We start from the raw sequence: 26,943 nt of genomic DNA on the forward strand, positions 1-26,943 counted from the left end.
CTGTATCCACCCCGACACAAAGGAAGAATCCATCAAACCATGTACTGTTCGTTCGTCTCGTTGCGGTTTGTTATGGTTGTGTTTTTCTTTTTCGGTTGGTATGCTTCACCATTTGGTAAAGACACATTGAGTGATGTTTACTTGGTCATAATGATGGATTAGCTACTTTTTTACGCAGGACTTCGTTCAGTTTTTGAGTAACCGAGGATGGTTAGAGCTTCACATCAACAATGGAAGCTCATTTCGTGAGAGGATTGTTCTTCTGTTTTGAGAAGATATTCAAGTATACGGCAATTTTTACGAAACACAAAAGCTTCATTTATCCTAATAGTTTGGTCATAATACTGATTCTAAATTCATAGTTCTCCATCAGATTATGTGCAGCAATATTCTACCTGTTCCTCTAACAAGTACAAAATGACTGCTTTGCATAGCCCACATCCACATCCCGGCATCGCAACACACACATAAACTCACTCACACTGAAAACAACGGTAGCTGCAGTACCAGCGACCAGGCGCCTCCATCCTTCGCCGGATGTGGTGAATAATTTGGAGGGTTGTAAACAAAAACAAAAAAAAAACCATCGGCCAAAACGAAAACTTCCAGCAACTGGCCAAGAACTGGGAGCGGTTAAGTTGCTGCTTAGAATATGTATATGTGCGCATTACTTAGCGACAGAACCGACGCTGAATTCCTCACAGTTGAGTGCTTAAATATTTGCGCCGCCTGTACTGGGCGTATTGCTTTGGGGGGAAATATTACCATTATGTTTTATGGCGGTGTTTCCGCTTCCACCTGACCGGGGACGCTGTGTACATTTTTCGCACATTTTTAGCTCTCTCTTTATTTCGCTCTCTTTCCACCCGTACTTTCCGTGGCCGGTAACGGTGGTAGAGGTACCACTAAACATTGACATTGGTGGTTTGCTCGATCGTTTGTGGGAATGTTTCTGTTTTTTCGTTTCGTTCCCAGCTTTTTCAGCTGGTAAAGAAAAGGAAAACAACAAAACCTGTGCTACATATTGCCGACGCAAATGTGCTTCCGTCAAACGGCCGTTTAAGCTTTAAATTTGAACTCTATTTCTCAACGCGAAAACGCACCCTGATCGTCGTCACGATGGAAGGTAAAGCGAATTGCCTTAGAAGCTTCCAGTTCCGGCCCGATTTGATCGATAATCATTTTCGGCTATCCTGTGGCGTTCGGGGTGACAACGTGTTATATTTGTCAGCAGTACGAAAGACGACGTTAGATCGGTAAATTCCCGCCCCATCGAACGGTACGTTCGTTTGGTATCGGTAGCGTCGGTGGGGGTGCTGTTTCGGGTTATTTATGCGATTGCGCTTGCTTTGCGCTCATGGTTATGCTTATTTTGACGAGCTTCTTGCCCGGTTAGCATTTGACAGTGGACGGCACCTATGGGGTGAATGCTTCGAGCGCTTTTGTGAGTGTCAACGGGCTGAAGGTTTTACTGACACTTTTACTGGCACTGCGAATCATTTGCATTTCTTCACATGTATAGTGCTTTAGCGGGGCGGGAGCTAATCAACGTGTGGCGGCGAGCATTTGGACGGCGAAGGTGAAAAAAATATCTGCTTGTTGCTACGCGCTTCGTGGAAACTACTGAAATGTTGAAATTTATGTAGCGCTCATGCAGCCTCAAACAGTACAGAAACAAAGTATGCAAGCTTATAACACTATACAGTACTGAACAACAGTAGCAAAACCGCAGGTAGAATGTTCAACGCTATTGTAGATGTGTAAGCATTGGTGCGATAAAAAATAGGCGTCCGTCCGCTTGGAAATGCAAAGATAATTGAATATGCTGTTAGCTTAACAAATCTGTTTTATAACAAACGAGTCTGGCAAGCGCGCAACGAGCCTGTGTCCAGTTCTGCAATGTCATTTTCATTTGTAAATTAAATTTACCTTCCGTTGTATGTATACCCACCGACCGAACATGGGTACACGCGCTTTGAATGTTCCACATTGTTATGGTTCGTGTCGTTATAATGGCTTACTAGTGCGAACGGAAATGCCTTTGGTAGCAGGACATAGGACATAGAATTTTATTTTCCCGCTCTGTTTGCGTACGTGGATGATAAATTCCAAACTAAATTAAAAAATGTGGCGCTACTGGGCCGCGTGGAGAACATACAGACACACACACACACACTCGCGCACACACAAGGGGCAAGGGGGAAAAAATAAAATACGCATACTAAAACATTGTAGCTTACTACACCATATTACACCGCATGCTGTCTAGCTATAGCTGCAAACAGTGGCCAAAAAATATCCCCCAGCGTTAATTGAATGGCCCAAAAGTGGCACAGAAACCCATGGATGAGGGTTGTAAAATTTCTGTTTGTTCTCGGCTTGGGCGAGAACTTCGCTGTTGTTATTTTACTTTATTATTATCTTTTTTGTTGTTATTTTTGTGTGTGTTAAAACACAGGAAACCATCTCCATGTGTCGCTGCGGACCACAGATTTGAAGTGGCGTGAGCTGTTTTGCGATAGGCTTTCGGTGGTACCAATCCGATGTGGCTAAACAGGACGACCAACAATGAAAAACAAAAAAAAAAACGTATGTCCAAAATCCTCACCCGAGGCACTGCTGGATGGACGGAAAACAGCTTAGGTACACAAACACAGCCGGCATGTCGATTGCAAACGGAACGGTACGAGAGAAATAAAAACGATTCCATTAGCGCAAACAAAAATGGCCATGTCAATATTGATATTTTTTGCCACCACTAGGGACCGCTTGCTGATAACGGTCTGGGGTCAAAAGGAAACGCATCAGACATCAGGTACGATGCTTGACTAACTGTTTCTTAAATTGCCTTTCAACTGGTTCGCCCAACAAACGCATTTTGGCGCTTAGTACGGCAGATCGTTAGTGACGATACGATATCTGGTTTATAGTATTATTAAGAGGTTGTTTTGTGCAGGTGTTAATCGACAATGTAAATCTTTGTTCTCAGTTGCTTGGAATCGTGATCGAACGAAAGGCGTTTTAGTGACGGGGGTTTCATCCAGTGCTTGGTAGATTATTTCTGTTGGTGGCCATGTTTGTCTAACAGGGATTTAGATTCTTAATGACATTGACCAAGTGATTACTAGCAAAGTGTTTCCAGAATTGAGTGACAGTGACAGTAACTTCAATTGAAGTTACTGTTACTTCATTAAAAGCAATGAATCTTTCTAACTCATTTTTATTTCAAATAAATGAATGCCTATCTACAGTACCGCTGTCTTAGACATGTACAAGGGAGCATGAAATCTACACACAACATATCCCTAGAAGTAATGACCGGAATGATACCGCTCAAACTACGTTTTGAAATGCTGTCGCTTCGCCTTCTGTATCAAATCCCTTGATTAAGCGCTTCCAGAGACAGCTTCTAAGAGCAAAATCGTCAAGATTAAATGAAGATTTTGTTGCCCTACAAGTGCATCCTAGCGCTCCACAGGCATTAAATCGTGCTGCCCTTCCTGAGAACTACAGTTCCATTTTAATAACAGATTCCTCATTGCACGAGGAAATTAAGACCATACCGAATGATCTTTGCCCTAGGGTAGTTCAGGGCATTTTCATGAATAAGTATGGTCATTTAGACCAAATAAGCCAGTACTACACTGATGGATCATCCTCTGAGGAGGGCACTGCCTTCGGTGTTTTTAGCGAGTTCACCGAAGCTTTTTTCAAATTGAGACAGCCATGTAGTGTTTACACCGAAGAGCTAGCCGCAATATTTTACGCACTATCGATGATAGCAGCGAGACCTTCGGACCAGTACTTCATCTTCACTGATAGCCTTAGTGCTATTGAAGCACTGAGATCTCGGAAGGCTGTAAAGAGTCAGGATTTCCTCACCATGAAAATCATTGAACTGCTTGGCTCGATGTCCAATAAAGCGTTTAGGGACCCTAATAGCGTCTAGCTAATTTGGGTCCCTTCTCATTGAAGAATTCCCGGCAATAAGGAGGCAAACTCATTGATCAAAACAGCCTTTCTTGGTGCTGGAGTTCCTTCGTTTTCCATAAGAATTTTTTCTGTCTCGCTGGCAGAGCATGTTTGAAGCGAATGAACTAAGACATTTCCATTTCTTGATCAAGCTCTCTGTAGAAAGGGCGTTCAAACGAAATGTCGTATCATTTTGAGTTCAGCACCCATCTACAACGTATAACTTTGGATCATATAAAAGTATGTGGCTGCGGTGACGGATACCACAATGTGAATCATCTTCTGGCGTCTTGTGTTGGCTTCGACACTTCCTTTACATGAGACTTCCTTTACATGAGGATCATCTTCTGTTTGTTGTCTCAGAAAAATCTCTTATCATAGGTATTTATGGCTACTTATCATAGGCTACTTCAATATCTATGTATGATCATATTATTCGTTCATATTATCTATATTCATGCACAATACCATTGGCTACGATCAATAAATGGAGGCAGAAAGGATAGTTTATTTGTATATTAAGTTTATTTAGAAACTATTTGTATATTTAGTTTATTAGAAAGGACAGTAAACACTGGTGTAATGTCATAAGCAGTATACGTAGGCCTAACAAAATAGAAACCCAGACCGTTTAACGCTTGGAACCAACCCTATTCTAAATTTAATTGAAGTTTTCATCTTTGAACCTCACGGGAAACAAAAAACAGGGTTGAAAGTTGTATTGAAACATGCAATAGCGTTGTATTGAAATAGGAAAGCAACAGCGATACGGAAGGGGCCACAGAACAAATAAGACAAAGGAATGTAGGCAACAAGCCTCGAGAGACAGGAATATAATTGCATTTGGCAACGTATAAAATATAATATCAATAAAAAATGAAAGCAACGATCAAAATATAAAATCTAGATGGTGAGGGAAATTCATTTATGCTCTGTCAAAATTTAAGTATCCACCTGGCTCCACAGCTTTTCAACCAAAAATCAAAGTTGTCACATTTCCTGTAACGAATTTTCATTTATTATGTGACGTACCATTTCCTCCTTTTGCTATATCCAATGATATCAACCTTCTATAAGGGTTCTCTCCCTTTTTTTTTTTGCTCCATTCCATCTGGATGACCACTCTGCTAGGTAAGTGAGTGTGCGTGTGGGTCTGTATGTGGAAAGATAAAATGAAATAATAAAATTTAATCAAATAAATTGATATAACTTTTGCATATAACCATCAGCTTGGGTACGATGTGTAAGGTTTACATAGGATCACTGTTACATTTTTCAAAGGTCTCCTTCAACCTTCAAACCTACCAACGAAAATGATGCAGCATAGCGTAATGTGAAAATGGCAAATACAATAAAAAAGAGAACTAGAAACCGTTCGGAAACCGACTCGGATGGTTGTTTTCTCGGCCCAATGGGGACCTCTTTCCGCGTGTTGAGGCACAAAAAGTGCTGGAAGCAAAAAAAGGAATGAAAAAAAGTAACTGTCCCACACCCACCAGTGAGTGGCACTGAATGGAAGAGAGAGGCAGCTACTAATGGAACTTCTACCCTGGCAAAGAACTCCTGTGTCACCTTTCGTGATCCTCCGAAATGGAACGGTTTTTCAGATCGAAAAAGATCGAGCATTGGCATAGTAGAAGCGATATCCGTAACGCACCTTGCACCTTGGGTGGTGGTGGAAGCTCACCAGCAACCCTAGCGCTGGGGGGTGGAGGACATCTATCGCAAATGTAATTATGTAAATGGAACACGGCACGTGATGTTCAATATTTTAAATTACTCTAGCTGTGAGTAAGTGAAAAACATTCCTTTATTCGTCGAGAGCTCTTGCGCTAATTTGTTGCAGCGTCATTGCAAAAATGAGCTAGAGAAAAACGCCCCTACGGAAAGCTCTCGGGAACAGTTGGGTTTTACGCCCGGGAAGGGCAGCGACAAACTGCGGATGAACGATAACCGGGCTAGATGCCAACAGCAAGCGAGAGCATTTAGTGAAATTAACATGATTCTTCGCTAAGGGAAGTAAATCATGGCTGGTTGAATTCGTCCGTTGCCTGCAGTTGTTGGTCGATTGGTTGCCAAAGCTAGTTAAAATAAATATTGATTTTCCGAACGAAGCTAATAAATTATCCGATTCGTTACGCGTGTCTGAACGGCTAAACATACTTGGGCAACGATTTGCAAGTCTTATCTGGCGGTATGTTGAGGAGTTGTTGCTAAAGATTTGCTTGTTTACTCCTTTTTTTTTTTTTTGTTAACGGGGAGGGAACCTTCAAAAGGTCCCCATCTCGGAAGGTGGTCTGCGGCTACAGACCAATCCTCAAGATGGGGTATGTGGGATTCATCGTGACGCTGGGCCCGTGAAGCGGACCCGGCAGCCGATGCGACCCAACTAAACCACTCCTCGACCTGATGCTTGTTTACTCCTTGGACGATTCATTTGCAATCCAGCAGTTATTCTACAAGGGCTTCGCTGGCAAGATTTTATTGCCACGTGTATCTGATTGGCTAACAAAATGAATTCATCTAATCATCGTTTCGTGCTTTGTGTGTATGGATTACCGTGCTGAGCTCGTTTCATCGTAAGATTTTATATTCACCTGATATTTAGAGCGATGATTCGACTCGATGATTTTGGGGGTTATTGAGCTCTCATTTACAGTAATTTTTTTCTGGATTTTATATTAGCCGGTTAGTGAAACGCGCGTACGGAGAGTCTAGAAAATAATTCTAGTAATGCTCTCTGACTGCATAGCAATCGATCAATCTTAAATAGTTGGCCAGCATAGAAATTATGAATATGTTACAGTTGCACAAAGCGAGCAAAAATTGTTGTAAGAATTGGTTTTAACTGAAGTTATTTTCTCAGTCACTTGTACTCTTTGAAGAAAGCGCGACCAGAGAGCTCAAGGATAAGACACGCAACAAGCTGAATGTGGCTTTCACTTTTTTTTAGATGTTTGAGTGCCCTCCTACCCCAAGTAAGGCTTTTTCATCATAGAGTAAATCTGAAAACAGATTAGCAATACGGCCTGGCCGTCCTTTATGAATGAAAAAAAAATGAAGACAGAGACCCACGAGGCCAGAAGTGGGGACTATTAAGTACCATCAGGTTTTTACAGACTAAATCCTCCATGAGCCTTCACCGATCGTTTCCAGATTACTAGTTAATTCCTGAAGGAAACGTCTCGGTGAAGCGCTATGACTACTTGGTTTGAGTAGTCTGGCGTCTTAGGAGTACAATCACTGCTGGTAACTGAAAGAGCTAATGTGACCTTTACAGTACTCAACGATGATCTATCACCTGTGGCGAGATCAGCTTCAGCTTCTTAAGAAGGCATCCAAAGTAAGGTTTCAGACCTTTTACATGCCTGTAGGGGATATTCCTTGCGATGAGTCGCAAGGAAAATTCTCCACTTGTATCTTTAGACTACCTACATAGCCAATAATATGAAAGATGATTTATTCGCTTAGTCAACACCCATGTTGTTGTGTTGTCGTCAGTTAAAAGTCCGATCTTTTCCACTTTACCGCATGATGATCGTGACATAAGTCTGCAAATTTTCGAATAGTGAAAAATGTACCAAAATACAATTAAATAATTTGCGAGTTCGACATGTTCCCAACAAATCCCTTCCACTTCAACAGTTTGTAATATTATCATAAGTATCCTTCATACTTACCTGTATGTTGTTAAATCCTTCTTAAATATTATTTAATCCCCCGTTTTCGTTTACCTGTTAGTGACTAGTTTACCGATGACAAACTCCTTCCTGAAACCAAACTAGATCCGTGGTTTGGCATGTGGTTTAGTGTCCTTAGTTATCCCGCAAAGTTTTACCACCCAAACACCCACCCTAAGCAAGCAGTATCGACTGTCTACCGAGCGGCAGGCAAAGCTGCTTCGAAAAATTTGCATAATACGAATGCTGTAAAGCCCATGTACCACCACACTCGGCAAGCAAAAAGGGATAATAAATTTATGCACATAATAATTACCCAAAAGCACGTGTCATAATGTAAATAAATTTTCTATTTTGCAAAACCCGTTACCTGCTTGTTAACCGTAGCTCTCGCATGCACACCGGGCCCCCGGGGAAAACTCGGTCAGCGGAACCAACGGTTCGGTCAGTACGCTGCAAACTGGGCATGGGCATCCTGTCCTGTAGGCATTTCGCTTCGCATAAACTAACGAAAAGCTGCTGCTGGTGCTGAAGCGATCCGGCAACCTCACAACACCGTCAGCAGGAAGTATCGTTTGAATAACGGTAACGGAGTTAGTCGGTCGGGAATGGCTTCCAGTGCCCTTATGTTACGTGGCGTGGCCTGTTTTGTTGGTAGCAAAACTTTTGAAACATTTCCGCAGCACAATAAAAGTAGGCATCATAATCGGTTTAGCGCAATCCAGATATCTACCTTTCGGAACAGTTGTCAGAAATTCAAAGCCACACACATACACATATGAATTTAAATAATACTTTGGTGGGTTGGTAGGATTGAACCCAGAAGAGATCCACAGTACTACGACAATAGGTGAAAAGAACTTCATAAATAGTCCATTTCCGCACAAATGAAAAAGCACAATGGAAACAATGCTAATCGAGCAGAAAGGACGGTCCTTCGTGAAGGAAAATTGAGGTACGTGCATGAAGCTCCTTAAGCACTGGGATATGAATATTAGAGAACGTAAGAACAGAATGAATCATACTGCTTACTGATTTAGAATCATCAGCTTCTTGCTCTAAAACAATCGAATAACAATTGGATATCTCCTGATTGAAATGTGTGTTTTTTATCGGAAAAAGTAACGTTGCTCTAGAATAGATCTGCAACAGTTTGTCTATCATAGTTTAAAAATAATACAGCCAAAAAGCCGACTGGAAAGGAAAGTACTTGCACTCTCCAAAAATTGTTCCAGATAAATGGAGATAAATAGCTCTATAATTCATCTGTCGATCGTCGATTGAATAGTTCGAGTCGGTACAAGATGGTACAGCTCGGCATACACTTTGCTTCAAGACAGAGGCTGAGCACAATCTTATAAAAAGCACTTCATGAAATGTTATCCGAGCTTAAAACGGAGCAACACACGGTCGACTACAACACTATGGCCAGCCTCGACGGATAGTAACGGTGTGCCGTTGAACTGGTGCCGAAAATGGCATGCATTTATTTTAAACGATGAAAACCAGCTGCTGCACAGCCTTCCGTAGGAAATTCGGCAATGTGGACACGTGGCTCAAACGTTCGGTTCGTTTTATAAAGTACTCCCAGCGGTAGCCGGGGGCCATTTTTCACCAGCTGCAAAGTTTCGTTTTCTTAGGCACTCTGTAGGGATAGTGTTGGCAGTCAGCACACTACATACCGTCGGCCAGGAAGTCTCGATCAGCACGGTACAACTTTTGCTTCGCCAACTGCATTGGCCGGTAAAGGAGAGAGGGACTGGATGCGCTTGGGAGGGAGAGTAAATTTGTATGCAAATAATGCATTTTCATTTTTCATCGGAAATGCACCTAGGAGCAAGAGTTGCTGCAGCGTAGAATATGAGCCGAACGAATCATCTGTGGGTTTCGCTTTGGACCGATGGTGTCATCTATTATTCAGCTGATTTTTGACTTTTCATTTTGCAAGTTTGTTTGCTTCTTTGTTAGCCCAGTGGTATGAGCGATCTGAGAGCTGGAAATAGTTTATTGTACATACTTTTTCGTACTTTGCTGATGATATCCTGCTTTTAATTATTGTTTCACAGGAAATAGAGAGGAATCATCACGAAACAACTACGCCGTTCTTATTGGACAAAGGCAATCAAAACTTATTGTTATTATAAGAATGTGTACAAAATTTGAGAAAAAAAACATTTCAAAATATTTGATACAACATTAAACAGTACATCATAAAGACACTATTCGCTAGAATAATAAGTTTTACATCACTTTAGTTACAATTGAATGCATGTCTGACATTTATGATTTTTACATGTTCCCTGGCAAACTCTCATCAAACAACATGATTGCCCAAACACGAGAAAGTCCTGTGCGGACAAAAGCTTTCAGGGCTTATTTTGAATGATGCATGTACACTCCACCGGCAGCCACAAATTGACATTATGTGACCACAGAAAACATTATCAATTAAATCCGCCATGCTCGAACGGTCTCTCTCTGTCTCTCTGTACCCGTGCACCCGGTTTTCGCTAAGCTCGATGTCACTTGTTCGATTACGAGCGAAGCACAATAACGACGACGCGTGGTTAATATTTGATTAAAACATGCCCTCAAATCAACGGTTTCTGAGTAGGTTCGCCCACGCCACCACGCTCATCAGGATTCCCGCACAGTGGGGAGGGAGCACGCAGGAATGCGATGTTGCTTGACGAGATGGTGGTGATGCAATTATTCAGCAGGATTTCGTGTGCATCGGTGTGCGTGTGCCCTAGATCGTTCGGACATTAACGTAACTATTATGCAGGCTTATGAGTGAACCGGCGATATCTGCCGAGACACTCTATCGGGCGTAAGCAATTCAACGCTGCGCATTGTCTAGCTCCCCCAGCGAGCTGTTCTTCAGCCTTGTGTGAGCTCTTCTCCGATTAAACATAACGTTGATGGCCCTCCTGTCCACGCGCTTGCTCTATGATAGTAGTTCCGTTTATGGGTTGTCTCCACCACCCCCATTTGGCCTACGGGTCTCCTCTCTCGTTCACCCACACACACACACACACACACACACACACACACACACACACATATTCGAACCAACAATCTCGACGCCCGATTCAGGATGCTTCTCTAGACTTGCCTCTAATGAGTTTTACGATGACGCTAACGCTCCCGGAGACATTGGTCCACCTTAGCACCAAGCATAACCCACCAACACACATACACACAACCACACATTCCTTGCCCTGAGCCACTGCACTATGATTCGTTCGTATCGGCTCTAATTAGAGCACTCAGCACGAACGATTGCCGGCAAAGATTGTGTATGCAATGTAGCGGAAAATTAGATATGAGCAAGATAACGGACCATTACAGAGCTATTATACGTTTGTTTACTCTCATTATCCCGTGTAGTTTCGTCGACCAAGCCCGCATTTGGGACCGACCACATGGAAACTGAGCCAGGGAGAGAGAGAGAGAGAGAGAGAGAGAGAGAGAGAGAGAGAGAGAGAGAGACCATGGCATGCATACAACATCATTATGTTGTGGAGGATGAGTGTGTGAACCAAACCAACTTCCTCGCTGTTAAACGACAGAAGGGATTTTGAGATGTGCGCTAAGGTTTGCGACTTCTTGCAATAGGTAAGGTTTTCTTCGTTCAACCACTGAACGAGCGCATGGTCTGGTCGTACCAAGCTTTTGTGGACGAAAAACAAAATAGTTGCTTCAGTACAATAAATTGTATAAAGAGAATCTTGCATGTGTTGGGTAATAAAGCCAATTGATCCTAGAATAAGAACCACAGGAATGCATTGTGCTCAAAGACAACTTATTTTGTTCCAAGAAATGTAAGGATTTTATCACTGAAGGATACATTATTAGATAGGAACCAATTCTCGTGAACGATTATGTTCTTAAGGAAACACCAGGCGCCTCCATTTCGTGTAATGTTGTGATAAGTATGCAGCATTATGAATAAAATTATAGTGTTACACATATTAACCTAAGACTTGAAGTATTTATGCTTTCAAAAGCGTCAGCAAGATAGCCTTCGAACACTTGTTTCACTCCCGGGTGTATTGTACTTAATTTGATTAATTAAGAAAAAACAGGAAATAGGAATTTCTTGCTAAAAACATACCAACGAAGCAAGAAGTTGTGAAATTTCTAGAAGAAAATCTTTCTAACTGGAACGATGGAGACGTCTTAACTTTTTCCCGAGTTGCACAATATTCCTTGATAGATGAACTAGATCTATGTAACTCGCAGGAGATTTGAGACTTGATAAAATTGAACACCAAATTTCGGAGCTTGTTTCAAATTTAATCTAAACATCTCACTGTCCAACTATCCATAGAATATACTATTACTTAGATCAAGAGTTGTATACTTTTTCATAAGGTTTATTGTCCTGAACTTTTGTGAGAACATTCGAATATCAAATCAGAAATGAGTTTTTACTGCTGCTTTGCATTTGTGAATGGGTTTGTAAATTTTGCTAAATAATTATTCCGGTCGGAAAAAGGGTACTTTTGCACAGTTTACCGCTCGTTTAGTCGTTTAATAATCAAAAAATTAGTTTTTAGTCTTTTAAATCTAATCACCATGGCAAAAAAGGCAAAATAAACAAGAAACCCGTCCAAAATACTTTCACACTTGTTTTACAATTTTGTAGCACTGTGCTTCTAGTTTACAGAATTTCCCCAAAGTACCCTTGAAGCCTTTACTCGGCTACACCGGTTTGGTATCTTGCTTTTTGATATCACACCTTCGCAACCCCCAGACCCAGAAAAGGCGCAAGAAAAGAAAAGACCCCTCATTAAAATGTAAAATTATTTTCCGTTGTCTTTTCACGCGGCACCCCGTCCCAATTTCCAGATTCACCATTCTTACAAATCTTGCGTCGCTTTATGCTCTCGTTAAATTTCGCTGATATGATACAGCCCAAAACCGTGTGGCTACGTTCTCAAGCCATTCTATTCTTTTTTTTCTGGGTCTGATAAACAAGAAAGAATTACTCGGAGAGCATCAAAACCATTGGCTGCAATAAAAAAGCAAACGAGAAGAGAAGAACGAAAAATAAAAGGAATCATTTTTCCATACAATGACAGCAATGGTAAGCATCCTAAGCAAAGTGCGAATGGCGGTGTTGCTTATTCGCACGGACACTGTTACTTGACGCAGGCGAAGAAACTGGTTTACACCAGGCAGTGTCGTACTAGAAGGGCCAGCCAGCCGCATGGGATGCGAGAGCCAAGTTTCAATGCAATTTCGGTTGTCTATTTTCGGCCTGGGAAAGATGTTTTCAGCACTCCGGCCGGCAGGGTGTTAATGGTCGAGCAGGGGGAGCACGAAATATTTAAAAAAAAAAAAAAACAAGCACAACACAGCATCCAAAATGGTTTTTGATGGAAGGGATTTTTATTTTCTCAACTACCTTTCGTGGCTTTTGCAGCTGGGTGAAATAAAAACTAAAAACCGTGGGAAATATAATGCCACAAGCGGTCCATGCTGAGGTTTTGTTTTTTTTTTTTCGTTTGAAAGGAGGGATTTTATTTCAGCAATAAAGAAAATGTACAAGATAGAAATATGTAAATTTTTCAGAGATTTTTTTCCGTTTCTTTAATAGAGTAAATTAAGGAATGAAATAGGTTTAGTGATTGATTAAAGTCAGGCGCGAGGAAAGAAAAACCCAGCCACCCTTACTATGGCTTCACCTTTGTCATACAACTGAACAGTTGAATGGTTTTGATGCTTTATTGATTATTTTTATTCCTCAAACAATAATTCAACTTCAACCATTCCCCCAGTCCAATCTCACCACTAATTGATATCATTGGAATCTGTCAATCGACTCCAATTAGCAGGTGATGGTTTCCGGATAAGTTAGCTCACTGTTCTCGCTTGGCCAAAGCGCACCGCAACAAATGTTGTCCCTATGGTAGATACTATTTGCCAACACTTCGCGGAACGGGATAAAACTCAGAAAACAAAGCAACAAAAGAAAAAAAGAAAACTTTTCCATTGTTCGTTTCACTGGGCGGTTAGTAGCGAAAGCAATAAAGCTTACAAGGGTTATTTACTGAGCCAGAAAAACGCAACACGAGCTAGCCGCCGGTCGTGTCGGTACAGGTAATCGATTGAATTCAATTAAAAAATCATTTCCAACGTCAACCACCATGCGTGTGCCTTCGTGGAGACGGTGGAGCCGCCGCTCCGAGCGTTCGGTCGCGTCCACATCCAATGCCCAAATGCTGGAGTGCTGCCAACACACTGTGCACGGTGTGCAGATGATTGGTGTAAGGTGTGGCGGCGCGAAACCACCTGTGATTGGATCAGCACGAAGGTAAGCACATCGTGCCAAGCCCAGGAGCACTCATTTCGCCACGTACCTCCTGGGTTCCTACGTTCTCGTTCGGCATGGTTACGGTTGGCGAGAATCGATTTTTCTGTCTCATTAATAATGTCCGGTTTCCGGTTTCCCTCCCCCCCCCAGTCCGGCGTATCATTTGGCTAAGCGGTGTGCACGGTCAGCATTATTGGATTGCACTAGTCAGATTAGAGAGCGCCGGGTTTCGGGCGCTTCGGTTTCGAGAGCTGTTGAAGCGCGTGCTAAAGGGTACAATGAGTGCGTTCATTATTTAATACGATGATATTTATGAAACAAACAAACGCTAACTGTTGATATACCGTTGGGGTGGGCATGTATCGACGGCAGACGTTGGGCGGAATCCGTCCAAGTGGAAGAAGTGTGTCATTGCAAGGAGCAATGGAACATACTCTGCTATCTTTCTCTCTCTCTCTCTCTCTCTCTCTCTCTCTCGTGTATCTAGAAGTGGTCCACTAGACGTACTTCAGGATAAAATTATTACCCTCGCTTTGATATAATAATGGGCTGCCTGCTGGATTCTGTGGGTGCCCTTCGGTGGCACTTGGATGTGTAGTCGCTCCACTGACGAAAATCATGACAAATTCCATTTCAATCGACTCGATTGCTTACAGCTCCGTAACGATTTTCGGTAACGTTAGCGTTCGCTCTTCAGCCTCCCACTCGTGCTTGTGTTTGAGAGTGTGTTCGAAAGCACCGGCCTGACACAAAGGAAGCTGGTGTGCAAGATGTTTGAAGGCGCCCAGTGCCTTACAAAGGGCGCACAGTACAAGACCCATTATTGAACGCTCGGGGAAAATATCCTTCTTCAAAAAGGTGTGGAGCGATTCGCCCCCTCGGTTCGGTTCGGAATTCTGAGCTCGTTGAAATTGACTATTTTTCCGTGGAACGTGATGTTGGAATGGCTCAATTTCTTTAATTCGGCGACCAGACAGAACGATAGAAGGGCTGGGTTTTTATGGCATCTCAGGCCAACCGGAGCAAGGAAAGAGAGAGAGAGTGAGAAAAAGCTTCGGGAAAAGGGAACGCTTTCCCGAAACCAATTTTATTAATTTGACTTTTTACGGGTACAAAATCATGTTTGTTTCGTTGTGAATGTAATGGCGTTGGTAGTTGATCGGCTTGTTCGGAAGCTTTAAATGGTTTCGAAAGTACACAACAATAATGTACAAATATTTAAGCTTTTACATCGATTGGCTTGCCATTCGATTGCTGATATGCACGCCGTATTCATTTTATTTAGTTCCTATCATATCCTTGAAATTCAAAACTGTAGTTTTATTCCTTTCTTGGCTGTCGGAACTAAATTCAACCCTTCAAACATTTTTTCAAACACTAATTTTCGAACATCTTTATGAAGCAACGCGTTATGACTGATGATTATCACAACATTGCGCTCGTCCAGTTTCCATGGCATAAGTTTTCGATCTAGTCATGATAAGATAAGCATGATAGCACTCATTCACCGACGGTAAAGTCAGGTACCGCCGCGGCACGGCTCGTCGAAAATTCCGACAGGAACTTTGCAAGCGATTTGCATTGAATTGTGCACCTTCTCAAGCGCCTTCAGATCACTCATAACGATGTCCGCCTGCCGCCGTAAGAGGCTGTGCTTCATCCTCAAAGCATCCTTACAGCATGCGGAAGGTGAAACGGCTTAAGCAAAAGCAGACGCAAGTAATAACCATGATGAGAGTTTTGATCCGATGATGATGTATCAGCTCGAGGTTGCGCTTCACACCGGTTCGTCTGCATTTCCTTGTCCCACGGACATAAAAGAGCTGGTAGCAAAATCCTACACCGTCTGGGATAACGCTGACGAGGATTTATCACGTTTGGATCGCTTTGACGGAGTCATCTTGTGCCGGAGTCGCAAACAGCAGACTTGTGTGCCCTTGTTCGTGGCTGCCCGTTCCGGCCGGGGTGCGCTTCAAGGTGAGACGAAGTCACCCGAAAGTCACACGCCCCAACTGCGTCATTGAGGTGGTCTGATTGGGTGTTACGTGCTTGAAGTATTGTCGGACGTGATTTATTGCTTTTCGAATCGTTGCGATGGAGCGGGCTTTTCACGGTCTACGCGCGAGGACGACCAAATGCTTAGCTTTCTCTTGCTCTCATTCTCGTTCGCATAGCTCAGAAGCAAGCAACGCTGAATGTAATAGACGACGCGTTTGGGTTTCAGTTAGCATAGCGATATTAAATGCGACGTTCGTCAGAATTAAGACGAGCCGTGTACAGGCAGACTTTCGCTACCAAACACACACACACACAATCTGCACACGTTAAAGAAGGAACCGGATCAAAACTCGCTCCAAAGTTCCATGTGCAATTTGTTGTATGCTGTGGGGCTTAGCTTAGAGGTTCCTCGGGTTCGGTGATTTATAATGTGTGTATTTGATGGTCCGTGCACTTAAATTGGGCTATTTCATTTTTAATGGTTGAAATCGAAAAGACTTTTTCCATGACGGAAGCTTTTATTTTACTTACTATCGATTCGAAGCAGTAGAAAAGCAATACAACACAACAAAGAAAGTTATTGATTTAGGAGCTGTGATTAATGGGTAAAGAAATGAAACGTCTTTAAAGAAGAAATCAGTCAAACGTTAAGTTGCGTAGCATGATGAAGAACGATGACTTTTAATGTCAATTGTGACGGAATGAACTTTGCTCAAGATCATTCGCTTTTTCGAAATTTACCATGATAGTTATTTTGAACATAAAAACTGATCGTTTTCCTTGGTGAATTGAGAGCGAAAATTGCAAACCGAAACATAGATAACATCAAATCAAGTTGCTCTTAGGGAAAGAATTAATTTCCTGTTACTAAAACGCAATTACTTGAACAATTTACCTGGCAAATTCAAACCAATTAGCTTGACCCGGTTTCGGAGCAACGTTGTGTTAATTATGGCACAATCAAAACGGTGAAACCGTGCACGAATTGCAGCACCGTCCCGTTTGTGGGCTAATTTTTTTCAATAAAATACACCAAAATTGCTGTAGAAGATTATTTTGTTGGCCTACGTTGGCCAGGCTCATTAATTCTGTTTTAGAACTCTTACGACAACGATAACGATTACCTCATACAACCTCAAACGGTGGCGCAAAGACGGGTTTGAATTTGCCAGATTCGACGCGCTGGCAGGCACAGCTCGAAAAGAAACACCGACCAGGCCATAGAAATTAGCCAGCAATATATCAAATTTATCCCCTTGCCGAGGCTCAACGTGAAAAATTCCCTATCCAGAGTATTCATTAATTTGAAATTCATTCCGTGTTATACTTTTTCCCGATGGCTGCCATCACGGGTTCCAGGGGAGGGAATGGAAGACAGAGCGGGCAGTCGGGCACAGAAGAGATAATAAATATTTTAACAATTTTGCCCGTGCAAATGAACGGGATGGGCACAGTTGCCTCCGTCTCCACAGGGAGACTTTTTTTCACAGGGAGATACACACCGGCCACGAACCGTATCTATGGCGGTAGCGCAACTCAGAACCAAATTCCGACTACGGAACCAGTCTGCTGGTCAGGGCCCCTCTCTCCCGCATCGCCCTCAACCACCATGCACGTTGCATCACCAGTACTGCTGATAAATACTTCTGGAAAAACGAACCACCGGAGAAGCGAAAAGCGAGACAAAAATCGAACGTATGCTCGCCCTAAATCTCGTAGGGATTCGTACACTCTTAACCCCGTTGCCTCATTGCATGCCCCAAATGGTGGTAGTCGGGCTCAATTTACTGCCCTCACACGACGGTGGAAACTATTTAAACATTTCCTACCAATTTTCAACAGTTTCAAACCACGTTCCCGCCACCGTCCCGGCAGTGTTTGCTATCGGTTTCAGTGCACTGCAGCAAATGGAGCAGTTTCCGGTCATTCGAATAGTTCGTGTGCCATTTCTATGTATTTCACCCGGGAAATTCTTTTTTAATTACCTCGCATGTCGTGGTTTCTTTCGTTCGTCAGCGCTCGCGCCACCGGACCGGGTGAATGGAAAATACGATTTGCGATGGGGATCGGGACGACTGGTAAAACATCGATTGCATTAATTTTGCTCGAGCTGAGAAAATTCAAGAAGCTAAGCGTTGTGAGAGTGTGGTTGCTGGAGCGTAATGAGTTTATTTGATACTCAAGATATTTTGTTGGCACGCTTAATGCACGCTAAGGACAACCGTATCATGTTTAATGACAGTCTTTTGAAACGGGATCGTTGTTAAAAAGCAAATGGCAGCGCAGAGCAGACGATTTCATCAAGAAGGTGGTACGTTGCGGTGTATGAATTTCATCGTTCAGGGTTGAATTAAGTATAATGGCTAAAGGTCTGTAACGATTTTTTTTGCGGGCTGCCGTTTCACGACAGGACTTGCCTTCGAACCCAGAACGTTGTGTCTTCCCATGCGCAGGACTGACTACTGAATTATTGGTATACTTAGGTAATGATCACACAATAGTGATCTTGAGATTATAAGCGAAAAAAAGAAGATGAAGTCTTTAGAAACAAACCAAAAGATTTCATCCAAGGTACGGAACCACCAAACCGTAAATCAGGCCGGAAAATATAGTTGAGCCTGAGTACGTCTCGAATCCAGTGAGAAAAGCTCCAAAATATTACACCAAGTTGAATTAGATGGTAGTTGCACGTGAGAGTGACCAAGAATGCGCTTAATCGCAAAGCCAGTAAAGGCAGTCACTGAAGGGCTCTTTACAACTCTCGCATATTCGAGTATCGGATGAAAATGGTCACATTCCAGCCGGAGAACTTTGAAGAATGTCTACTGATATCATACGATAAGTGTCCAAAAAGTCGAATTGACCGAGCTCGCGATGTGATCGTCTTAAAGAAGCTTTGTGTCAAGTGTCACACTCGGATCGCGAACTTGAGCGACAGGACCAACCGGACATCCAATAATTGAAAAGTTATACCTCCCGGACAGAGATATAACTGCACACACCACACTACATTTTTCAATACACGGCCAAAGGAAAATGGTAACGCACCAGCTGAAGAAAGAGTTGACAAGTAATTGGAGAGAAAAATGGTCGATGTCAGTACGAAAAGGGAGAAGCATTTTTCATTTTAATGACCATCTGTGGGAAGAAAATAAAAAGTAAAGGGAAAGGACCCTGAAAATTCGAAGAGCACGCTGAATTAATTTCCCACTACAAGTGTGACCAGGAAGATATGAGATTAACCAGGAACTGATGACTGGGAAGAACCTTAGTTTAGCTGATTTAGCTAGAAAAAGAGCGTGACACACACTATCAAAGGTACGCTGGGAGTCTGTATACATTGCCTCCACTTGAGCAACAAAATCAAAACATTTAAGAGGAAATGACCATACGGCTTTAAGCCGTCATAGTGGAATAAAATAAATAAAATTTCAAAAGCAACCGAAAGAAAGGACATAAGATTTGATTATGTGAACCGACCATGCAAAATGTTCCTGGATAAATGGATGATGGAATGGAGGAATTTTTTTTGCGGTGGCATAGCTGAGGTATGCAGCAATAATTAGAAATCAGTGACCAGTACCCTTGCTTATAGATTGGAATTTGAAAATTTGATTTCCAAATGGACTATCTGAATATTTTCGCCAGAACTTGGGTGAAGAGTGCACGGCCCGTTTATAACAGCTGAAGCAAGAATCCCATCTGGTAGGAATGAAAGAGGCGATTTAAAGAAGGCCCAAAACCAGCGCGAATTCCGTTCGACCTGAATCTGCGGGGTAGAAGTTCTTGTTCAAGTAACGAGAGGTCCCCAAAGCCTCAAAAAAGTTGAAAAATGGATCTGTATGGGAAACGTTTAATCAAGGGACCCACTGACACTGATACATGTGTACATGAGCTGTTATAAAATTATCCGCATCTTTTAATACTTTTGCTTGGATGTTTGTATTTATGATCATTTTAAAATTAAAATCAAATTTAATGATTATTGAACAAATAACACACACACACAGACACTCTGATAAGCTCTGTGTTTCATCGAATGGGCTTCCTCGAATCCATCGTGCTCAACTCGACAAGCATTCGGTTACATTCGATGCTTGCTTTTTTTTTTTGGGGATGAAATTGCTGTTCACAATTTCTTTAAAACTTCTTGACTCACATCAAACATGTGCTCACTCTTTCCTGCCCACTTTTTCTCTACCTCGATGCAGACTTTCCCGACACGTGTGTGATATGCTTACGAATGCGGAGATTGGCCCTCTTTCGAAGAGTTTCGCTTCAATGAAGGTTGAAATTTATTCGCTTCTTCGTTCCTTCGTGTGCTCGATGTACCTTTTTTTTTTGTTTTTTTGTTGCAAACATGATAAATGGGTTACATTTATCATGTAGTGTATACGTGAAGACTTCAAGGAAAGCTATCGAGTTTTGCGATCTGCCAGACTGTCGAACGAACGGGTTTTGCGCACTGCCGGGAGAAATTGCTGTACAAATGCCAACAGCAAAGATTATCTGGAACGAGTAAATTTGTGTTTGAAAAAGTTTTCTTTTTCCAAAACGTGTTTTATTACGGTAGAGAGAAAAGTTTTAACCATTCCCCGTGTCGATACGGTATCACATTCACATTCGCTTAAGATACTTCTTTGGCAACTCGGTTCTGATCTTTCCCTTTTTTCCTCTTTCTCTCTCTCTCTCTCACAGGCCTTGTTCAGTAAACTATAGGAAGCTATAGGAGCAGCATACGGCACCGTCACATACATCAACACAGCATCACGATGGGTACGGCCACTGTTGTTCGATCGAGCGCGGACCTCGTTAGCATACTGCTGCTCACTGTGATACACACGGGAACGATGGGCTGGAAGCTTGATAATCGGAACATCATGTACACTAATCAGGACATCTCGTACGAGTGTCCAATCAACACCATGTGCCGGTGTGCGAGTTTACCGAACGAAACCGCACTCCTCGAGATCAATTGCAACGAGGTGTCGCTTTACAAATTTCCCGGTGAGTAGAACACGACGCAGCAGACCTTGTGTATGTGCTCGTCCCTTCCTAACCTTTCTCAATTTGCACCCTTTAATGCTTGATCGGAACCATACGTAGAGTTGGTATTGAATGGCGTTTTAGTGAAAGGCAGCTAAACCAACCGTTTAAGATAACATTTTAAATGCAAACAAACAACAGTTTCGGCAAAGTCAACTGCTCTTCAGACAGCTTCTCAATTATTGTAGACAATGTTTATTCATCGCACTCAGGACGTCCACAGACCCGATGGTAAATTTGCCGATACGGGCTGCCCGATCCAGCAGGCTTTTAAACAAGATTGCGTTTTGCGGCACGGTAGCAGACACGTGGCATTGTGCGTATCGAAATTTTATTGAAGAATAAATATTGACCTTCAAGCGTAGTTTGCTGTCACTGGATCCAAAGCGATCGGGTGGTTCCTGTTTGGTACTTTTTTTATTCTTCTCGCTCCTCCGTAGTCCATCCGGTACGGTAGGGCTGTGTGAAAGTAGATGTAAGAACCTTTCCCCAAGCGCCTAGCTCGGTGATAATCTACCGGAACGGTGTAGCAAGGTGAATTTAAATTCTGTTCACCTTCACTGATAGGCCTTTTCTAAGTGACTGCGGACCAGACCTGTAGTTCCGTCGTCAGGTAGCAGTCTCCAAACGGTGGGATTCGTACACCCGGTGAGTTTAAGGCGTAAAGGGCCATCCAACGACACGCTTCATTCGTCCGAGTGGACTTGGGAAGGTAGATGGATGCTTTTTTTTATCTTTTTTGTCTTCTGCTTTCGCACAGCTAACCCACCTAAGCCACTCCGGGGTTTCGCTGCTTTTCTTGTTGCGCATTACAAGGGTACAGCGTGTTCGCGTGTAGTAAATTTGGGTTTGTGGCCAGGTTTGTGTACGTGCGTTTGCCCTGCAAGAGACGCAGGTGCCGACCGGGGACACCTTTCGGTCGGGTACTTTCTTGCAGTCTAGCTCACCAAACAACCTTAAGCAAATATCACTAACAAGCTAGTCGCACTTCAATCTTTCTCGGAGCGAAAGTGCCCTTTTCCCCGGCTTTTTACTGGGTCCGGTACCTGAGACAGAAGGCGGTTTTCTTCAACGTGGCCAGGTGCCAGGAACATCAACTTCATGGTTCGTTGTGTAACTGTGAAAAAGTAGGTTCTAGTCAGGCTTTTGCTTACTCTCCCAGGCCAAGCACGCACACATGCAGATACACCTTTTTTGGGTTCCCCCGCCACCTCGTTCGGTTAGAGGAGTTCTTTACAGCACGAAGTTCTGCTTGTTTGGCAGTGCCGTTCGTCCACCTCTTGTCTGCCTGCTGCTGCCGGACGGTTTCCGCTGCTTGAGTCAACTATTTTGCTCGCTCCTCATGATGCCGCCTCACCGTTCTTTTAGTGTGAGATGGTGAGAAAAGAAATCTTTCCACGGTTCATCCCACCTGCCTGGTGACGAGTTCGTTTGCTTTCATTCCAGTAACATTGCAAACAAGAGGATTGGGATTGTTTATTTTGACATTTTGTAATGTTGCGATTTCTTTCTCTTCCTTTTATTGCACTGCTGGTCCTTCGTTTTCTTCACCAAGGCTGCGCTCATCCTTGCTATTGACTTACGGGTGACGCCGTGTATCGTCAGAACTTTCGCGAAACTTTCGCCCCACCTTTGCACCCCGTCGCAGCGGAAAGTGTTGAATCCCTTCGAGAGTCTTGTTAGTGTCAGCTCGTTGTTTGAAGTATCTTAAGTGGTTTCTCTCGTTCCGCTTGCCTACTCTTCCTTCACGTCGTATGCCAGTATGAAAGAAACGCAGGTAAAAAGGTGCCGTAGTTTTGCTGAGAAATCAAATTATTCTTCAGTAAAAGTCAGTCAATCTGGCCAGTTTGAGATTGGCAGCCAGCATTGGCTGTACGGAACACCTGCCACAAGCTCGGCACACCCGAAGAATGTGTTTCGAAATGGCGCATCATTACGATCAATATGTCGAAGTGGCAAAATGGAAGACCGCAATTTGTGCAACCAAGCTGTGTGGGTATGTGTGTGTGAGTGTGTACGAGTGGTGACAACTCGTTATTTCCTGTGTACATACGAATTCCGCCCGGGACTGAGGTTTGACTCTATTTGTTTACTCCCGGACCATGCCAAAACCAACCACCCCTAGTGGGTGGGTTCTTCCTCCGGTTTTGCAAACCTGGTGTTAAGGGAATGAATAAAGCGCGCTCTATTTATTCGCTCTTTTTCATAAAAAGGTACACACGTTCAAGGGCCAACAGCTACATCGATCAATGTGTTGGCAGCCCATGCATACGAATCATTTCATTCGAAGCGAGGAAGTTGGGTTTTGTTGGTGAGGAATTCTGCTGTCCATGCTCTACTTTCTGTTTTGTGGAAGTTAAAAATGGAATTACGACCTGTGCGAAGATGTAAGGTTTCACGTTTTACAATGAGCAAATGTTAGCAAATTGACATTTGGGGTATGATAAAAGAAAAACTATTGATTCGTTCGGTTCCATTTGTGTCTCTATGATTCTTGGTTCGGGGTGGAAAAAGGATTGGTTGTTTCTTCTCACAGAAAATAGCAAAAGAAATTCGATTGGATGGTCATACCATGAAATAAGTTACGAATTCGCTCATAGTCTTGCCGTTCTTTTGTTGGTGAATTTTTTTTAGAATTTATTAAGACAATAAAAAATACTTTCACATTTTATCTGTCATATTAAAACCGTAACTGAATTGCCTCTTTGTGCCAAATGATTATCACATAATCACACATTAAAAGCTGGCAGGCACGTTCACTATAGTAAATAACCATCACCAAACGTCTCCATCAAACTGTCTCGTAAAATACTTTTCTGTTCCCCCAAAACCGCGCCACGCCATGAAATCCGCGTGATCGTACATTATTAGTGTACAGTCCGAATGTCCATCGTGGCATCGCGTTGCCTTCCGAGTGGGGCTGCCGGCAACAACATTAGCTGCTGTAAAAACGGGTGAAATATGGCCAATGAAATATTGAAATGCACCATAAAGAAGGTGATTCCGATCATTGGTTCACCGTCGGAGCAGTGGCGAATCCGGACTGGAACGAATCGTGAAATACGCTCCGGCTGCTAAAGGTTTGAAATAAAAGGTGGAAAAAGCGGGCGTTGAAATAAACGACGACAAGACAACACGGCGCCACTTGGCCCGTTTCGTCGACGCCTCAATATAACATAATCCCCCGGAAACTGGTCACCGATCCAGGGATGGGAAATAGCGACGCTGCACTTTTTATCCGTCCCATTTTGTGGGCATCTAGCTTCGTCGAATTGCCTTACATCGTTATAAATGGGACGTAATGGTGTTGCCCGTGCACGGTGCCGCGGCCCAGTTTTCGAATTGGCAAGGAAGCAACATCACTGGCAAACACAACACAGGAATAAAAGCAAATTTATGTAATGTGCAGCAAAGCATCAGCAATGATATCTGTTCTTTACCATTTGTTCCACCAAATTCAGGTAGCAGCTACAACCAATTCTTTCAAACATTGTCACAAAAAGGGGGCGAAACCTGATCCTTTTTCTGTCCGTTCGTCGTAACGCTGGCAAGTGCTAACGGGAGAGGGGGGGGCATCCTACTGGCACCCGTGCTTCCACCTGCTTATCTGGGTTGTGCTTTTCTCATCCCGGGAAACAACATCAAACGAATAACGCTTGTTCAAATGGTTTCAAAACAGAACAGAAATAAAACAAAGGCACAAAACGGGGCGATGGGTAACCGACCTTAGCCTCCTCTCTTCGGGGTGAGATTGTGAGAAGCGTAAATGGTTTGGTTCTGTTAGATTCCGGCAAAAAAAAACAAAAAAAAGCAGTACAAAGCTAACCGTTTTTGTCATCTTCATCTTGCTCTTTGGGTTTGCTCAGCCGTACATTTTCACCAACACTGAAGTAAAATGGGAAAATGCCAACCGAGCTTAAGATACAGTCAACAAATGGAACGGAACGGATAACTCCAAGAACTCAATACACCGGCGAAGGGAAAGCTGTCATGCTTCGCACTGCTGCCGGAGTTTTCTTACCCACTTTTGCTGTATGTTTTGTCAACGAAGAGAGTCAACAGAGCTTTGAAGTGGCAGGGATGCGTGCCAAAGGTGCCACGATCCTTTCTGAGACGGAAGGGTACTACTATCCGCCAGCTATCCCAAAATGCCTGAACGAGTTTTTGTTGGTGTAACGTTTTCAAATCTTAGGCCGCTTGCTGTATGTTTCGTGCGAGATGTATGTGCATTTGTGTGTGGTGTAGTAGAGAGCAACCCAATGTTTGTTAACAGAGAAACTAACAATGAAATACATCGTGTGAATATGAACAAAACAATACCCAAACAAACAAACACGTCAAGCATCTTGCGCTGTTGGGGAGATAAATGGTAGCTATTTTGTTGTTTCTAAGATTCTCCTACTCTTGTGAATGCTCTTTTTTAAACAAAAAGTACCCACTACTTTCACTTTATAGACAAATGAACAGCAAAATATCTTACATTTTATTCGAGAGTCTCAATATTCAACGTTAAGAAAGGTATGATATCATTGCGAGGTAAAAGTTATCTCTAAAGCATGTGAGGATAGTTTCAATGAGCTACAGGGTCCGAGAGTGCTATTATATTCGGAAAAGGAAGTTCAATACTCATTTGGAGCACTTGCACATCCTATGATGGTTTTTTTTTTTTCTATAAGGCTTCACTCTAAAGTTTTGTCCTTAACAGGTTGGCTGATAAGTCCCCGGTCTGACACATAGAATGCGCCGCTAGTTTTAAACGCATATTATTTTTATATAGCACCAACCTTCAAATGATTCGTGTCAAAATTTGACGTCTGTATGTCAATTAGTTTGTGAGACAGAGCGTCTTTTGTCAAGCAACTTTTGGTTGCTTGACGAACGAAAAAAGAACGAAGAAGAAAAAAGTGTTGTTCCACCAAGACAACGCACCGTGCCACAAGTCATTGAGAACGATGGCAAAAATTCATGAATTGGGCTTCGAATTGCTTCCCCACCCAATTGCGTATTCTCCAGATCTGGCCCCCAGCGACTTTTTCTTGTTCTCAGACCTCAAAAGGATGCTCGCAGGGAAAAAATTTGGCTGCAATGAAGAGATGGTCGACGAAACTGAGGCCTATTTTGAGGCAAAACCGAAGGAGTACTACCAAAATGGTATTAAAAAATTGGAAGGTTGTTATAATCGTTGTATCGCTCTTGAAGGGAACTATGTTGAATAATAAAAACGAATTTTGACTAAAAAATGTGTTATTCTTTGTTAGACCGGGGACTTATCAGCCAACCTGTTACTACGAAGCTATGCCCTCACTAGGTGGCTACTTCTTCTTCGTCGTCGTGGTCTGTTTAAATTCGAATGTCAACGACACTGTGTGGCACTCATCCTCTCACCAATGCATCCATTTTCTGATAGGTTTGACTAAACCTAATCCAGCCAACTTGCCTGCTGTGCTGCTACTATGTGCCCCACGTTCCGAAAGGAATCGTCATCGGAATGGCCAATCGCTATATTTTTTCCAGCGCTCGATTTGACACCACGTCGTCATCTTTGTGATACTTTTGAATGAAGGCGGCCATTTCTGTGAGACACTTGGTACTAAAAAGTTTGTCGGTCATCGCCAATCTCTTAGAAAAGCGAACCGGACGTGACATGCTTTTCCCTGATTGTGAGCTACAGTTGAAGTTGAATGCTCCGGTCGCTTAGAATTGTTCGACGGCCAGAATCAGGCTTCTATACGATAAACTTTGCCTTCTCGAGAAGTGCTAGAATCTTATGGATATTTGCTCGAATATATCCCGTCGATAGGAAGTGAGCCGAAATGGCCAATTTTTTACAGACGTTTATTGAGCAGGCGAAGAGAGCAAACTATATTACAAAGTTCTTTCAATGTTTTCTTCATAGCTACCGAGGTAGTCCTCGAGGTTTTAGTA

General features: G+C 42.8%; 2 protein-coding genes across 2 annotated transcripts in view; one reads left to right on the forward strand and one right to left on the reverse strand.

Annotated features, from left to right (window-relative positions):
- Positions 1-26,943, reverse strand: part of LOC126560407 (methionine aminopeptidase 1D, mitochondrial) — a 312,884-nt gene that overhangs the window by 109,203 nt on the left and 176,738 nt on the right. The window lies entirely within an intron of this gene.
- LOC126563870 (protein artichoke) overlaps positions 20,739-26,943 on the forward strand; it is a 46,876-nt gene continuing 40,671 nt past the window's right edge. The window contains exon 1 of the mRNA XM_050220650.1: positions 20,739-20,979. Within this exon, the coding sequence (XP_050076607.1) occupies positions 20,745-20,979 (235 nt within the window). The 5' untranslated portion in view covers positions 20,739-20,744. The remainder of the gene's footprint in view (positions 20,980-26,943) is intronic.

This window comes from Anopheles maculipalpis, chromosome 3RL (assembly GCF_943734695.1).
Source record: "Anopheles maculipalpis chromosome 3RL, idAnoMacuDA_375_x, whole genome shotgun sequence".
In the NCBI taxonomy this organism is placed as follows: domain Eukaryota; kingdom Metazoa; phylum Arthropoda; class Insecta; order Diptera; family Culicidae; genus Anopheles; species Anopheles maculipalpis.